This window comes from Dicentrarchus labrax, unplaced genomic scaffold (genome assembly GCF_905237075.1).
Source record: "Dicentrarchus labrax unplaced genomic scaffold, dlabrax2021, whole genome shotgun sequence".
In the NCBI taxonomy this organism is placed as follows: domain Eukaryota; kingdom Metazoa; phylum Chordata; class Actinopteri; family Moronidae; genus Dicentrarchus; species Dicentrarchus labrax.
Genome location: NW_026136707.1, coordinates 494991 through 512523, shown reverse-complemented (window position 1 = coordinate 512523; position 17533 = coordinate 494991). Strand labels below are relative to the sequence as shown.

The 17533-nt window shown below is 40.9% G+C and overlaps 2 protein-coding genes across 2 annotated transcripts; one reads left to right on the top strand and one right to left on the bottom strand.

Annotated features, from left to right (window-relative positions):
* Positions 1–5141, top strand: cd83 (CD83 molecule). Its single transcript, XM_051405416.1, has 5 exons — positions 1–158; positions 339–475; positions 1255–1486; positions 2703–2806; positions 2998–5141. The coding sequence occupies exons 1-5, from the start codon at positions 116–118 to the stop codon at positions 3148–3150; spliced, it is 669 nt and encodes a 222-aa protein (XP_051261376.1). The 5' UTR covers positions 1–115; the 3' UTR covers positions 3151–5141.
* Positions 5142–6550: 1409 nt separating this feature from the next.
* LOC127367299 (uncharacterized) lies at positions 6551–17426 on the bottom strand. The gene is made up of 3 exons (XM_051407051.1): positions 15741–17426; positions 9338–9385; positions 6551–9037 (listed from the first exon to the last, which is right to left on the bottom strand). Exons 1-3 carry the CDS (start codon positions 17391–17393, stop codon positions 7265–7267), a joined length of 3474 nt encoding a protein of 1157 aa, XP_051263011.1. The 5' UTR covers positions 17394–17426; the 3' UTR covers positions 6551–7264.
* Positions 17427–17533: the final 107 nt, after the last annotated feature.

The following is a 17533-nucleotide window of genomic DNA, read 5'->3' as shown; positions in this document are numbered from 1 at the left end:
TCTAGTAGACACTAGATAAGTGCACAGAAGGAACAGAGTCACCAACTCACATACCTGCTCTCCGGACTCGTTTCCCATCCTCCCTCTGCAGCTGAACACCATAATCATCATAATCATGTGTGCAGGTCTACTGAACCTTGTTGTACTCTTGTCTTTATGTAAGTACTTTAAACCTATTCAACGTCAGATGCACTTTTCTGCTGCTGTGTGTTGTGGTTGTTGTTGTTGTTGTTGTTTGCTGTCTGTGGGCTTTCTCTTACTGTCACACTGCAGAGTTCTTGTATTAAAGGTTTTACAGAGTCACACATTAAAGCTAATTGTATGTATTCTGGTCTCAGTTGTGTGTCTGGCAGTGGGCATGGCTGTCTCAGAGGAGTTACTGCAGATAAAGTCCGTCTCTGGAGCGGACTGTCGGCTGCAGTGCACGGCTGTATCCCAGCCCGGGGTCCAGTACAGGGCAGTGAGGTGGTACAAGGTAAACACTTTTCATTACATGAGGTTTTTATGAAGGTTATGATTCTGCTATGACCTCTGTTAATGCTTCTTCTTGAAGGGCTACATGTCCAGTTCTCATTGGCTGGTTTAAAATCCATGCTTTTACTTTCGTTTCTCTCAAAAAGTACAGCATATGTTATCAAATGTATGAATATAATAAGAATAATAAAAGACTTTAGTACTGGAAGTTAGTTAGTAGTTAGTTAGAGTAGCATTATAAGTAAAAGTAGAAGTATGGTCTAAAAATATATCATTACAAGTAAAAGTCCAAAAGTTTTATCAGCAAAATGTACTTAAAGTATGTAAGTAAGTAAAAGTACTCAGTATGCAGAATGTGTCATATTCTTATAGAATATTATATTATTCTGCCTTGATCACTAATAAATACATGTAATAGGATTTTAATGTTGTATTTTTGTATGAATACTTCTGGTAGTAGTATTTCATTGAGTCATTAAGCATATTATGTATTTTGTTTCATGTAAAAAGTAACTATAAGTGTCAAATAAATGTACTTCAGTAGAAGTATAAAGTAGAGATAGCACAGACAGGTAAACTGTATAAAAAGCTCCCTAAAATACTTGAGTAGTAACTTTACTTAGAGTTAAAAGTAATCCAATGTAAACCAACTAAATAAGAAGCAACATTTTCTATGTCTGACTCTTGTAATGGAGTATTTGTACAGAGTAGTTTTGGTACTTGTTGTAGTTGTTGATTTGTGTTTCTGATCAATCTCACGCCGTACTGATGATGTCACAGGTCAGGGACCCGCCTTCTCCATCTCGCCTCAGCGGCCTTTTGACCAAAGACCTCCCCAACGGCCCGACACGATGGTACACCAGCGTGGACCAAGCGGTGCAGCTGGTGAACAATTCCAGCACCATCTTCCTGCCCAACGTGACGTGCGGGGAGAGCGGCGTGTACGAGTGTCACCTGGCGGCGCCTGTGGGACAACAGAACCGCGAGGGCCGGGTCCGACTCACCCTGACAGGTAAAAGTCAGAGCTCAGCAGGTTTTGTCTCAAGTTCTCCAAACTTTCCCAGTTCTCTGAAGGAGATGAAAGACCACCTAACACATCATAGACTTTAAATTTGAACCGGGGGACTTCCAGACTCAGTCGACTCTGGTGTTGTGAGCATCCTCTGTAAACACACCTGGATCTTTGGCTCCAGGGGAAAAGCGTGGGTTCGAGAGGGTGAATCATCCGTCAAACAACACAGCTTTTTAAACATTCACACCAAAAACCACTTCAGAAGAGGGAGAATTCAATCTCTGGTAGCAGAATAAGAGTCTGCAGCACTGGGAGGCTGTACTTTGGCACATTTGGTTGTGCTATGTTTAGTTTTATTTCAGGTGTTCAATAGCATAAATGGAATATAATATATCATTAGTGTATAATCACCTGAAAATAAGAACCAGGTTTTGTTGCCTGAGAATGAGTTTTTATCTAAATTTGGGGGCTGAGTTGTATCCAAATGGTTGCAAGCTGCAATAGAACAATAGAGCCACTGAATCCTAACTGGTCCTTTAAGACAGTGGTCCACTGGGGTCGCAAGTTGGAATGGCAAGGCCTTCTTTATTTTAAGGGTGTATGGAAACTAAAATATACACAGTAGGCCTATTACGTTTCAGCATTTTATAATTAAAATAAATTATTATTTATGATCTAAACTGTAAAGAACAAAAAACAATTTTTTTTTACAACCCCTTCCAGGTAAACGCCTCGTCCTGCCTTAGAAAACTCCAAAGTGACTCTTTTTTTAATAAAAAATAGATAGCACAGATAGATCAATTGTATAAAAAGCTCCCTAAAAATGTCAGGAAAACTCATTTGTGATCAATAATCACAGGAAATAATCTGCTCAAAATTCAAAATTGCTCCATTTACGCAAACTGAGGTTCATTGCACAGCTGGTCTGTAAATCATTGAATATCATATGAAATATCCATAAAATATGTCACTTCATCGGGGGGGTCGTCAGTTTACTTAATGATAGAAAAGGGGTACCTTAAAGGAAAAAGGTTGGAAACCGCTGCTTTATCCTGCACAAGAACAACACAAACCCTTTCAAAACTGAATGACCTAAATAAGTTGTGACCACTGACTTCGTGGTGATGAAGAGGATGATGATGATCAGGTGTGATGTGATGTAATTCATGCAGGTTCACCACTTGAGTAACATTAATTTCTGCTTTCCTTTTTTCAGATTGTCCAGAAATTTGCAGGGAAATTGTGATGACAGACACTTACATGGTTATCGTCGCCACAGCAGTGCTGATGTTTGCACTCGTGGTATTCATAATAAGCTATGTAAGTACTTTGTAAGTAATGGAATATGCTTACACACACAGTAATGCTTTGGGAAAGTTTCTCCAACAACCCAGTTTACTTGTACTAAACATAAAGCTACAGCAGACTGCACTCACATGTTTATATTTTTATGTCTCACTAGTCTTCTTCACTCCTTATCTAAATGTATTTTTCCTGTTTCTCTGTCATAGGTTTGTTTGAGGAACACCATCAAAGGTAAAAACAAGACCACAGTAAAAGAAACTTTATTGGATGCACCGCTCAAGCCACTTGAAAAGAAGGACTTAATGTTGATATACACATTGGGTCCGAACTCAGGCAAAATGAAGCACATCTGTGTTTAAAGACGAAGATTGTGCTGCAGAAATGCTGGAAGAAGACTGGCTACCTGACGACTGGGAAGAGAAATCTAAATCCACCAAAAAAGCTTCTTTGATAGAGAGACTCATCCTCAGGTGACTCCCTTTTGTAATCCAATGTATGAAAGAGGAGGATATGAAAATCTAATGATTCCCCGACTTAAAACTCCAGCTGAGGATGAGGAGCAAGTGCTAGGAAATTCTCTTCAGAAGCTAAAATAAAAGCGGGTCTTCCTCTCCCCGGACAGTCAGGCACAGCTGAGACGTGGAGCCGGACACCAACTCCTGTTCAGGAAAGTCTGTGGCCGGAGGTATCCCGGGTGCAACAGGACAGGTGATCATTCCCGGGGTCCTCCTGTCTACATGTGGAAGTCTGTGTAAAGTGAACTGCTAGGTCAACCTATTCTTTCCCTTCTTTGTGCAATGCATACAGTTTCTCTTTTTATAGAGTTGTTGTAACTGCCCCCTCTGTGACCACAAGTAGCAAGCACTGTATGTTTAAAGTCCCCCTCCAGTCAGAAATTATAAGATTCACTTTTAATAGATTCTTGAATTTTTAACGAGGTAGGAGTAGATGCCTTTTTTATATTGGATATTCTGCTTTTATCCAGAGAGACGCACATTATTGTTCTAAGCAGATTAGTTATATATGTCGTAATATTTGACTGGAGGGGAACTTTAACTTTAAATCCTGAAGACCATGAGATGCGGGTGAAAGGGTAAAAAGGAGTTAAGGTGATGTGGTTGAATGACTGTTTCCAAAGCCAAGAATTCAGTTTGAAGATTTCATTATGTGGTTTTATTTTCTAAAGTTCTCAATGATCTGCTTGAGCAACTGTTCAGCTCGTGTTAGATTTTCCTCAGATAACCACGTGGTACCTGACATCTGAAAATCTGATTTAAGACGCATTTGTATACAAATTCCAAATTCACTTAATTGGGATGTGTCTGTAATTTGAACGTAATTTTTGTTATTAGTATATTTTTCTGATGACATTTTAAGTATCAGTAACTCAATTTAACTAATAATTTTAAGTGACACTAACTTAGTTTTGTAAGGTACAGAAAGCACTTTTTTACGAGGTATTTTGTTTTCACAGCACAAATAAAAATTACAAAATTAAGTCAGTCTCACTTATAATTTCTAAAACTACTTGATCAACAATGGGTTTTTTTACCTTACAAAATTTACAAGAATTTCGATGAAATGTTTTTGAGTTAAAATAAGTGATCAGTTGTTTTTCATTACGTGTGGGTGGGGATAAATCCCACGCTGGGACACTTTTAGCTGCTGTGAGAACCGAGGCTGAGTGACCTTTTTTAAAAACAAGAAGTTAAAAACATTACGCCTCTGTGCGGCGATATCTCGCTTCGTCTGACCTTTTTTTTAATCATGGGAAATCCCTTCAGATCTGTCTGGGCTTTTTTTAAATAATGTAGCACTTCTCTTTTAAAAGGCGCCCCACTAGATACATGTGACATGTTTTTTTTCTCCCCCCCCTTGTGGTAAAACAAAGTTAAAAATAACAGATGTTTTATGTCCGCATTTATGTTGTCATCAAATAAATAGACAAAATGACATGATGCAAACAATATGGGATGGTATGTTTAGATTTAATGGTGTACAGTACAGTGTATATGACCTACAGGATATCTGTGCTAATTCAGTCAGTTGGATATAAGCATTATTGTTAATTATGTTATATTAATGGCTGCCGTATGCTGGTCTTTCAATGTTTGGTTCAGTTTATATGTAGAGTTTTGTTTTCTAAGACGTTTGTAGCGATGAAAATATACTGTGAACTAAAGAATGGATGGAGGAGGAGGCTGAGCAAATTCAGGACAGAAAACAATGACTGAAGCCTTTGTTTCTGGTTAAATAAAGGTTGAATTGTGATGAAATTGATTGACAATGGGACATAATGTTGTTTGAGGTGTTTTTGTCATCTATGAGGCAATAAAAGAAGATAAATGGATCTTGTTACTCTGACATAGTGACTAGTTTTGAATTGAGAGGAGTAAGTTGAAGAGAAAGTACTGGATACTAGACTTATGATATTATCACATGTCAGTGGTCAGGTGCATTAATAGTTTGGATTTGGATTTATGAAATACAGACTTTAATTTACACTGCAAACTCTGCTGCAGAGGTTCAAATTAGAGTTTAACATTTAAGAACTTTTCTTTTTGAGGGGCAGAAAAGTTTTCCCTATAGCATTCAGGGTTATGTGACTCACAATTGCTTGTGATGAAGTTTCTGGTTAAATTATAACGAGTTAAAGTCATTATTGTATCTACTCTGTGTTATGTGTGTTTGTGGTTGTTATGATAGGAAGCCATGCAGGCAGTATTCGTGTTGCAGGGAAACTCCGTCTATATATTGCTGAGTTCCTTTCTGAAAACTGAAAACGTAACAGAACTTTAAAAAGCAATTCATCAATAAGGAAAGTGGAAGGAAGTTTCTTTAAAAAAGGAGCAATGATCTGTACATAGCGCAGTAATAATGAGAAAAGGAGTTCCTCAATTCGTTTTATTTAATTGTCTGTTTTGTCCATTTTATGTTTCCAGTAAGAATTAAAGTTTGTGAAAATGGGGTTTCAGTTTTAAGGATTATAACTTAAAGTGTTTTAAGCTGGTGTTTGTGTGACGCTGTGTTTTTAACATGTCATTGTACTTTAACAGCTCTGCTGTTGCTGCACTAATGGTACACTATAATATATATAATATTCCTATTTCATAAAACATGTTCAATCTGTATGGATTTGTCCCTCTTTCCATCTTGTCTCTATGTTGTTTGTAAGTCAGCTGAGCTGCATCATTACCAGCTGGAACACAATTAAACATTTGTAAGCTCTCATAGTTTAAACTTTCATGAGACGAGTGGTTCTCAAACTTAGGGTCGGGCCCATAGACCCACTGCAGGTGGGGCGTAGATGACCAGGGGAAAAACTACAGAGTGGAACAAAGCGTAATAAATAGGATTTCTGTTGGGAAAATAAAAAATAATTTGTTTGCTGACCTATATTTCACAGCAAATTCAACTTGGATTAAACTTTTTTATTGGTTCTGGTTCCCCTATTATTATTGACGAATACATTTGAGAACCACTTCTCACGAGAAAGATTAGAAGAAACAGCTTTGTTTTTCTTCTTCACTGTCAGTTTCCTTTCATTCAAGCTCAACTTTAGATCATTTTAGGCAAAAGAATATAGCTCAGTAAAATAAAAAAGGTTTACTGCAGGGAGTTTCTCTTCTGCTCTGAACATGAACTCTGAACTTTGTGGTGTTTCAGGAGGAAAACTGCCTCAGTTATACTCTCATATTAGTTTCACAGTTTCTCCATCAGCTTTGTATGAGACCCTGGAATGAAGACAAGAAGAAAATACTTTGTTCATGTTTGTTTATTCATGATGTAAAGCTTCAGTTTGTTCACACATCCTATCAGTAAAGTCTGTTCAATGACTCTTGTTCAATGAGTTCATGTACAGATTCACTTCATCCACACAATCAGTTTGTTGGAGCAGAATCTCAGCTATGTACAAGGAAATAATCAATCATCTGCTTATTGATTATCATCATGCTGAATACACTTTTATAATCCCTCATAGTTCCTCATTTGTACGTGGATTTGGACAGCAAAAACAACAACAAACAAATAAATGTGATTAAAGATTTCTTTCCAAAGCGGTGACAACAGAATATCTCCGATAAAGGAAGGTCTGCTGCTTTCTCTCTTAGACCCATACAGTGGAAGAGAAACAACAACATACAAATACATCATTACAAATATTCAACAAACACAAGTTTACATTTTCATGCAGAGAAATATCAGTTCAGGTAAACAACAGTCATCATGAGCAGTGATAGCCTCCATGGCTAAACAGACACAGGAAGGAGCGCCACCTAAAGACACTCAAACATTTACAGAACAACTAATGAGAAGATGTCAAAGTACCGCCCACAATGTTTGATTGACAGGTGATCTCTGTGCAGTGAAGAAATGCCACAACAATCAGCTCTCAGCAACAACGATGGAAACAAAACCATTTGAAGAAATAAAACACAGAATTTAACCCACTGCCCCTGAAATCACTTCTGTCTATTTCAGTTTACACAACTCAGCTGTGGATCCATAATAGAAAGGCCAAAATCCAGCATAGAGAGGCTGAGTGAAAGTGGTCTGGACTCTGTGGAGGAGAGTCATGGTTTCAGAGACGCTGTAGAAGGACAGAATACCTGCACTGTGATCCAGGTACACTCCAACTCTGGAGGACCGAGGACCTGAGACAGGAGTGAGGACTCTGTTGTAATAATACTCATAACTGTTTGTGTAACAATATAACATCCAAGATTTGTCATTGAATCCAAATCTACCTTCATCTGACCCTTTGCTGATATTCTTGTATGCGACTGCTACACCAACTCCTCTCCCTCTCCACTCCACCTCCCAGTAACAACGTCCAGTCAGACTCTCTCTACTCAGGACCTGATACCACCCAGTGAATCTGTCTGTGTGAGTAGAATAAGACTGATGTTGACTTGTTGCTGTTGCTTTTCTGTTCCCCTCAGATAACAACAGATATGTGTTTGCTGTGTTTGGATCCAGTGTGAGTTCACGTGAATATTGTAAGAATCCAGCTCTGGTCTTGGGCTCTGGTTGTGGCAGTAAAACATCCACTTCAGTCACTGTCAGTGAGACGTTTGTCCATTTGTCCCTCAGAACGTCCTGTAGTTTATCTCTGAGCTCTGACACAGCCGCTGTCACATCCTCAAAGTACCTCAGAGGACGGATATTGATGCTGGATGTAGATTCACTGAGTGCTGACAGTGAGGGGTAGTTGTGTAGAAACTGGGTGTGGTCCTCTGTGTGTGACAGCTTCTTCATCTCAGCGTCTTTCCTCTTCAGCTCAGTGATCTCCTGCTCCAGCTTCTCCTGAAGCTCTTTGACTCGACTCACTTCAGTTTCCTGCTGGGATCTGACCTGCTGCTTCACAGCAGAGCTTCTTTTCTTCATGAGACGGATCAGCTGAGTGAAGATCTTCTCACTGTCCTCCACTGCTTTATCAGCAGAGCTATTGATAGCCTCCACCTGCTGTTGAAGCTCCTTCACATCTTTCTCTCTGTCCTGGATTCTCTGCTGGATGTTTTGTCGACTCACCTCGAGCTCTCTCTGCCTCTCAGTCCTTTCTGCTGCAGCTGAGACTGTGTCGTGGCCTTTATGTTCATCCACAGAGCAGAGATAACAGATACACTGCTGATCAGTACGACAGAACATCTTCATCACCTCATCATGACGAGAGCAGATGTTCTCCTGGAGCTTCTTGGAGGGGTCCACCAGCTTGTGTTTCTTTAATGGAACCACATCATAATGAGGCTGGAGGTGTTTCTCACAGTAAGAAACCAGACAGAACAGACAGGACTTGAGGGCTTTCAGTTTTCTCCCAGTGCAGAAATCACAGGCCACATCTTCAGGTCCAGCATAGCAGTGATCAGCAGGAGCAGCTTGGAGTCCAGTCTTCTTCAGTTCCTCCACTAAATCTGCTAACATGGTGTTTTTCATCAGGACAGGCCTCGGTATGAAGGTCTGCCTACACTGAGGGCAGCTGTGAATTTTCTTCTCATCCTCATCATCCCAGAAGCTTTTAATACAGTTCATGCAGTAGCTGTGTCCACAGGGAGTAGCCACCGGATCCTTCAGTAGATCCAGACAGATCGGACAGCAGAATCTTTCTCGGTCCAGCTGAACTCCTTGCTGCGCCATTTCCCCTCTCAGTGACAGCGACTGTCTGAGTTTCACTTCCTCAGAGCTGAAACTAGTTTGAGCTCTGATGTAATCAACAGGTGTTTCTGCAGCGAATGGGGGCTGTCGGCTCTTTCACGTCACCACATGTTGGTTACACCCATCTTCAAACTGTAGATCTAAAGGGGAGGGAACAAGGAAATATGTGTGCAGAGAGGAGCTCGCTGTGTTTGAGAGCAGGAGGTAGAGGGAGGGGTTATCAAGCTGTTAATCATTTCCAGGAAGAGGACCAGCGCTGTGAACTTGGTTCTTCATTGTGTTCACTGACCTCTGCCTGGTGGAAAACACAGGTTTTTTTCCCTGTCTTTTACAGATTTACATTTCCAAACTTTCGTTTCACCACATGCGAAATAGATTCTCTCTGCTGTTCACCTTCTCAAGAGTCTTATTGATGTCCTCCTGCAGTTTGTCCAGGTAGCTCTGCAAAGACAGGAGAGGACACACAAAGACAGCGTACAGAAACAGAACTGGATATTCTACGTGTGTTCAGCAGCAGCTCTCCATCTCAGGCGTTCTTGGTGGTTTTCTATAATACTGTGAATAGCACTGATGTAGTATTTAGTATAATATCTGTGCAGAGCAGTGTCAGTGTGGATCTGCTGCTTCAGGAGGCTTTGAGAGTTACACGGCCGCTCTTTATATCCCATGTGAACAAAGTTGCTGTTGGCTGCTGTGTCTCTTACAGTCTGGTTGTCTTGTTCCTACGTAGGAAGGGTTTGAGGCCCTTGTGTGATAATTTAAGCAGATGTATGTTCAGGTGTTTTCTGATAAGTTTGGTTTTAATTATCCAGCTTTAAAAAGGGGGCTTTCACATCATGATTGACAACCGAGCCCTCAATTTAGTCATGCGGGACCCCGATACCACGGTGCAGCAGCTGGATACTTTGAATTCATTTTCATAGAGAGGCCGGAGGTGGAGAAGCATTGTCCATCTTTATATGTTGCCAGAATGTAAAAGATGTTATAATCACAGAAAAACTGTCCCCACAGTGTCTCTGGAGAGGCGGTCAATAAGACACTTTCCCCATGATATATTTGCAAGGATTTATTGATTGATGGATGGATTGCAGATTCTACAGGTCACTAATAGAGGTTTAACTCGATGTGACCATTGACACTTACTCAGTTAGATAAGGTTGGTCTCTGTACGCCTCCTCCTGTTGTCTCCGTAATGCAGTCAAACACTGACCTGCTGTGGAGAAAAGAAGAACAGCACTCTAAATAAAACCCTCTGAAAACGTAGCAGGAAGTCCATCCATCAGGTGGAGGTGTAGTAAAAGAGGTCAGGAGCTTTTGTGCGTTACCTCTGTTTATTCTGCCGTCACTGTTAGAGGCACAGCTTCCTGTCAGCGGGTCACATGGACACTGGTCGCCACACTGACACCTCTCAGCACAGGACAGACCATACAGACCTGAGGACACACTGACGGAGAAAGATCTCTTTAAAGCACAATCCTTTCAAATTAAAAGTCCTGATGATGAAATTAAATGAAATGAATAAATATTTCTAACAGGTGTCGCTATGTTACCATGGAAACCAGGGGGACACATACAGCGTCCGTCGATGTGGTTACAGAAAGCGTCAGTAAACTCTTTACCAAGGAGAAAGAAGAGAAATGATACAGAGTCTAGAAACCATTTTGGAGGTGTGCACCTCCTGAACAACAATGACTGAACAGCCTTTGATAGAATTCATCATCAGACATAATTAGATGTCATTTTGGTGGAAGTCTGTTCTCGTCTTTGCAGTTAATATGAGGTATTAAAGGTCCAGTGTGTAGCATTTAGTGGCATCTAGCTGTGTAGTCACAGATTGAAGCTCCCTCACCTCACCCTCCCACTCCAACATAAAGAAGAAACTATGGTGGTTGTGAAACACTTGAACAACGGTAACGCCACCATCTAGAACCACTACTGCCGCTACTGTAGAAACATGGCGGTCCAACATTGCAGCCTCCACGGAAGGCGACCCCCAGTGTCTGTAGATAAAAACAGCTCATTCTAAGGTAACAAAATCACAACAATTCTTATTTTCAGGTGATTAAACACTAATTAAAACATAGCTATAATTATTATATTCCATTTCTGACAGTAGATCCTCCTAAATGTTTCACACTGGACCTTTAAGTTGTGGTGATTTTTAATCAATTTAATTATTTAATCAGATAAATCATTACAGAGGTGGTTAAAAGTTAAGAAATTACATTTTCTAAATGGTAATTGTAATACTGATTAAAGATAATTCAATAAATATTTTATTTAAGACTAACATTTATGGGGGGAGCATGTGCTTCAAAATAAAAGATTAAACAGCTTAAGTGTATGAAAGAGTTGCAGATATGATCAAGGGAAATACACATTAAGTGTTATTACATTAGACCCTAGAAAAATGTTTAAAATATGTAACTCTGACCTGTGAGAAATACTTATACAGCTGTCTCACACACTCAAAGCGTCTACCGTCAAATCCTACGTCTAGCAGGTGAAAACACAAGTAACACACACAGTCACAGATTCTGTGTGAGACCAGATGAGGCTGAATTAATTCATATAAAGCAACCAAAACACATGGACAGATGACAGTGTAACTGTTTGTCAGTGTAAGTTATATATATATCTTTATTTACAGTTCATTTGTAATAATTCAACATGAATTAATTTCTCTACCCAGAAGGAGCTGGTTTTACAGTTGGCACCATGAATTTTGGCAACTGCAAACTCCATAATAATTCATTTAAGGTATAAGTATTAATCCAGTGTGAAATATTAAGTACATGTGGTGGATGCAGCTTTAATTATTTCTTGTAAGTTAAAAATAATTAATAATGAATTCCAAACAGGGCATATACTTTAATGCAAAACTAAAATAAGTTCCAAAATATTGTACCCAAATACGCCTTTATTGTCCATTTTTACCAAACATGGGTCAAATACAGTTTGTGAAGATTGTGTAATTTATCACAAATTATAATAAATAACAATAACAATAACAAATTTAAAATGTAGAAAAGAAGCCTAATAAAACATGACACACCTTCTAAACTTTTAATGTGTTTTGTTTGTCTGTCTAAAGTTTCTTTAAAAAACACACCCTTCCAACGCATCGATAACAAAACGAAACTTTCCACGCACTTCCATGAAAACACCACACTTCCTCTCCAAGCTTCACTGCCGCTTCCGGGTTCATGGCGTCGCGTCCTTGGCAACGTCGATGACGCCATGGCGCATCCCACGGCCCAGCCTTCCTCATCAGCCCTCTCAGACGGCCAGGTAGTATCAAACCCAGTACCTGCCATTTGCCTTCACAAACAACCTGAGCACAGGCATCCCTACATCCCAGAATATTATCCCTTCTCTCATTTCTAACTTCCCTGTTCCGTCTTCTTCGGCTGCCTTTGCTCCTCCCATTCCAATACCAACCTTCTCAGGCACACAGAGCGTGCCCACAAATACAATCCATGTATTTCTGGGAACGCTCCCAGCCACAAAACCCTTATTCTACTCCTGTTTCTTCATACCGTGTTTCTCTTCCTTAACACACCTCCTTTTTCCCCACAGGTAGCTCAATCGTGGGCTTTCCCACCCATCCCATTCCTATCATCCCTGTGTCACCACTCTCAGACGACAGATTTCCGTCTCTCATTACGTGGACATCGCAATTTAATTCCGCACGCTGAACTTTTTACCTATAAATGAATCTTTCATGACTAACTCTTAAAACCTATACGTAATATATCTTCTTATGTTCGTTCAAATACTGGTTCGCCTCTTGTTGCTGCAACAGTTAGTAGTTTTATTTCAGAGTCATCAGCGTGACATTAGTTTAGACTCGTACGCATTGACATCGCCATTCAATACATCCGTCCGAACTTACCATCTCTCGTTTCGGCCCATCGGGACCTGGTCGTCCCTTCGTTCCAGGGTCTCCTCGCCTTCCCCGTTAATATTTAATGATAAATAATCTTTCATGGCAAATTCTTAAAATAGTATACGCAAAATATTTCTTTTTACGTCCGTTCAAAAAAACGATTCACTTCTTCGTCCAGGCAAGCAGGAAGCCTTGCAACGGCTAATAGTTATATTTCAGTCATCATCATAACAATAGTTTCCAGACTCATAAGCATCGACCTCGTCATTCAATACATCCGTCTGAAACTTACCATCTTTCGTTTTGGCCCATCCGGACCTGGTCATCCCTTAGTTCCAGGGTCTCCTCTTCTTCCCTGCTGATACTTATTTAACGATAAATAATCTTTCATGCCAAATTCTTAAAACATGTATGCAATATCTTTCTAGGTTAATTTAAAATACCGGTTCGCCTCTTAGTCCAGACAAGCAAAGAAGCCTCGCAAAAGTTAAACATTTTTATTTCAGAAGCATCATTGTAACAGTAGTTTACAGACATAAACGCGTTGACCTCGCCATTCAAAACATCCGTCCACAACCAACCCTCATATCCACAGAGAACCGTTAAACTGCATTCAGTCCAATTGAATGCAAACAGCCACTATCTACCCACTCTAAACAACGCATTGCTGTACAATTCATCTTCCTGTTACCCTCTTTCCGTGACATTATTCGTTCATCGTTGCCCGATCGCAGATCAGAGCCGGACGGTTACACGCCTCTGATACTCGACCCAGCCCCTGGGCTCAGCAGCAAGGGAATCTACACATACCATATTCCGTTCACATCCCAAGGCGCTGGTTGCCTGCAACAATTCAATCAGGGAACGTACGGGTGCTCACCATATCCAGAACTCTACTGCCACGTTCTCGCAGCTCGCTCTTCCCTGAATCAGAACCAACGAGGAGTGGTGCCCCGTCCCATCCAACCACAACACACACCCTCACAGCTTCTTTGACCCGAACCTTACATCAAAACCAACGTAGCCCTGCTTTTTTCGCCATTTTCTTATTTCATACATTTGATGGCGTGGTCGTTGTTAGTGAAATGATGTTTTATAACTAGGTTCGGGAACAAAGACCACGCCCTGCAATCATTTCATTTCCACTCAAAACTTACTTCCAGCACACCTTATCCATTGACTCCCTCCTTGACTCATTTCCCACATCCCTCCCACCCAAACCCTCTCTTATCCAAATACAGGAACCACTGGGGCTCTCTACAAGAGATACGAAGAGACAGTTCCCCCACTCAGTGTCTCGCAACCCACTCAGTTCCCTCATACATCGCGCCGAACCCCTCCATCCATTCATCGATCCGCCAACTGACCTTCATTCCTCCGACCTTCATTCCTCCGACCTCATCCATCCCTCATCCCTCGAACCTACCTCCATCCCTCAAACCTACCTTAATCCCTCGAACCTACCTTCATCCCTCATCCCTCAGTATACCACATTGGTTCACATTTGTTCATTATGTGCAATAAACTTTTCTTATTTCATACATTCGATGGTGTGGTCATTGTTAGTGAAAGGGCCATTATTGTATTTCAGTGGCTAGGTTTTTATGCTAGTTTTCTGAATTCTTACCCCACTGGCAGATTTTGATTATTATATTGATTATATATTTAAGATTATTTGGCAGGTTTCTAGAAGAGCTGTTTTTGTAGTAAGAGGCTGATTAGAGTGAAGGTAGAGTCAGTATTAAGAAGTGTATTGTGATTGTCCTCTGTAATTAAAACAGGAAACAGCAGGTGGAGCCACACATACACACACACACGTATACATTCCTACACTGCTAACAGGGGACTGTCGGACCACCCTATCCAACGGGGGACTGATATTTATGGTTATTTAAAAAAAACAAAATAGCATAGACATTTTTCTTTTAAGGTCTTTTACCAGAATGATACTTCAAATGTATTTTTTTTTTAATAGAAATTGCCAAGAGGGGACTTTTTTCCATTAGCGATATCTACCTATCAAAGAAGGGCCCTCCATATACTGCAATGGAACTGCCTCTACCCACTCTTTCACTTTCAGTGTTTGTTTGTTTACTGCAAAGACTTTCTTTGTTTCTTTCAAAAACACAATTTAACTTTAATGGCTATGCTTTAATTACAGAAATTATATATTATTACAATAGTGCACTAATTTGAATGTTTTTGCCCTTAATAACAAACATTTCCAAACCTTGGGCAGGTTTCGATTCATGCGTTGACTGTCATGTTGTGGTTGTTCGGCAGTGACACAGATAACAGTCATCAAAAGAAAGAAAAATAGAAAACAGGAAAAAAATTAGCAATACAGCGGTCAGCAGTAGGATCCTGTCTTTTTAGTTTTAATTAATATACTTGACATCAGGCTTTGACTTGCCCTTTAAAGTGGCTCAGTCCCAAAATACTCACTGACCACAAATAAATGTGATTAAAGATTTCTTTCCAAAGCGGTGAGAACAGAATATCTCCGATAAAGGAAGGTCTGCTGCTTTCTCTCTTAGACCCATACAGTGGAAGAGAAACAACATACAAATACATCATTACAAATATTCAACAAACACAAGTTCACATTTTCATGCAGAGAAATATCAGTTCAGGTAAACAACAGTCATCATGAGCAGTGATAGCCTCCATGGCTAAACAGACACAGGAAGGAGCGCCACCTAAAGACACTCAAACATTTACAGAACAACTAATGAGAAGATGTCAAAGTACCGCCCACAATGTTTGATTGACAGGTGATCTCTGTGCAGTGAAGAAATGCCACAACAATCAGCTCTCAGCAACAACGATGGAAACAAAACCATTTGAAGAAATGAGACACAGAATTTAACCCACTGTCCCTGAAATCACTTCTGTCTATTTCAGTTTACACAACTCAGCTGTGGATCCAGAATAAACAGAAAGTCCAACATAGAGAGGCTGAGTGAATGTGGTCTGGACTCTGTGGAGGAGAGTCATGGTTTCAGAGACGCTGTAGAAGGACAGAATACCTGCACTGTGATCCAGATACACTCCAACTCTGGAGGACTGAGGACCTGAGACAGGAGTTTGGACTCTGTTGTAATAAAAGTTATAACTGTTTGTCAAACATTGTAACATCCAAGATTTGTCATTGAATCCAAATATACATTCATCTGTCCTCCCTGCTCTGCTGATATTCTTGTATGCGACTGCTACATAAACTCCTCTCCCTCCCCACTCCACCTCCCAGTAACAACGTCCAGTCAGACTCTCTCTACTCAGGACCTGCCTATATACAGTGAATCTGTCTGGGTGACTAGAATAAGACTGTTGTTGACTCATTAATGTTACTTTTCTGTTCCCCTCAGATAATAACAGCAGTGTGTGTGCTGTGTTTGGATCCAGTGTGAGTTCACGTGAATATTGTAAGAATCCAGCTCTGGTCTTGGGCTCTGGTTGAGGCAGTAAAACATCCACTTCAGTCACTGTCAGTGAGACGTTTGTCCATTTGTCCCTCAGAACGTCCTGTAGTTTATCTCTGAGCTCTGACACAGCCGCTGTCACATCCTCAAAGTACCTCAGAGGACGGATATTGATGCTGGATGTAGATTCACTGAGTGCTGACAGTGAGGGGTAGTTGTGTAGAAACTGGGTGTGGTCCTCTGTGTGTGACAGATTCTTCATCTCAGCGTCTTTCCTCTTCAGCTCAGTGATCTCCTGCTCCAGCTTCTCCTGAAGCTCTTTGACTCGACTCACTTCAGTTTCCTGCTGGGATCTGACCTGCTGCTTCACATCAGAGCTTCTTTTCTCCATGAGACGGATCAGCTGAGTGAAGATCTTCTCACTGTCCTCCACTGCTTTATCAGCAGAGCGATTGATAGCCTCCACCTCCCGTTGAAGCTCCTTCACATCTTTCTCTCTGTCCTGGATTCTCTGCTGGATGTTTTGTCGACTCACCTCGAGCTCTCTCTGCCTCTCAGTCCTTTCTGCTGCAGCTGAGACTGTGTCGTGGCCTTTATGTTCATCCACAGAGCAGAGATAACAGATACACTGCTGATCAGTACGACAGAACATCTTCATCACCTCATCATGACGAGAGCAGATGTTCTCCTGGAGCTTCTTGGAGGGGTCCACCAGCTTGTGTTTCTTTAATGGAGCCACATCATAATGAGGCTGGAGGTGTTTCTCACAGTAAGAAACCAGACAGACCAGACAGGACTTGAGGGATTTCCGTTTTCTCCCAGTGCAGAAATCACAGGCCACATCTTCAGGTCCAGCATAGCAGAGATCAGCAGGAGCAGCTTGGAGTCCAGTCTTCTTCAGTTCCTCCACTAAATCTGCTAACATGGTGTTTTTCCTCAGGACAGGCCTCGGTATGAAGGTCTGCCTACACTGAGGGCAGCTGTGGATTTTCTTCTCATCCTCTCCATCCCAGTGGCTTTTAATACAGTTCATGCAGTAGCTGTGCCCACAGGAAGTAGTCACCGGATCCTTCAGTAGATCCAGACAGATCGGACAGCAGAATCTTTCTCGGTCCAGCTGATCTCCTTGCTCCGCCATTTCCCCTCTCAGTGCCAGCGACTGTCTGAGTTTCATTTACTCAGAGATGAAACTAGTTTGAGCTCTTATCTAATCAACAGGTGTTTCTGCAGCGAATGGGGGCTGTCGGCTCTTTCACGTGACCACATGTTTGTTACACC

Bases quoted from the DNA above. Each gene is read 5' to 3' on its own strand.
- cd83 (XM_051405416.1), top strand. From the start codon at position 116: ATGTGTGCAGGTCTACTGAACCTTGTTGTACTCTTGTCTTTAT. The intron at 159-338 runs GTAAGTACTTTA...TTCTGGTCTCAG, and splicing joins TGTTGTACTCTTGTCTTTAT to TTGTGTGTCTGGCAGTGGGC. The intron at 1,487-2,702 runs GTAAAAGTCAGA...TCCTTTTTTCAG, and splicing joins GGTCCGACTCACCCTGACAG to ATTGTCCAGAAATTTGCAGG.
- LOC127367299 (XM_051407051.1), bottom strand. From the start codon at position 17,393: ATGGCGGAGCAAGGAGATCAGCTGGACCGAGAAAGATTCTGCTGTCCG. The intron at 9,386-15,740 runs AAACTGAAATAG...CTGTCTTTGCAG, and splicing joins GATCCACAGCTGAGTTGTGT to AGCTACCTGGACAAACTGCA. The intron at 9,038-9,337 runs GTGAACAGCAGA...GTGACGTGAAAG, and splicing joins TCAATAAGACTCTTGAGAAG to AGCCGACAGCCCCCATTCGC.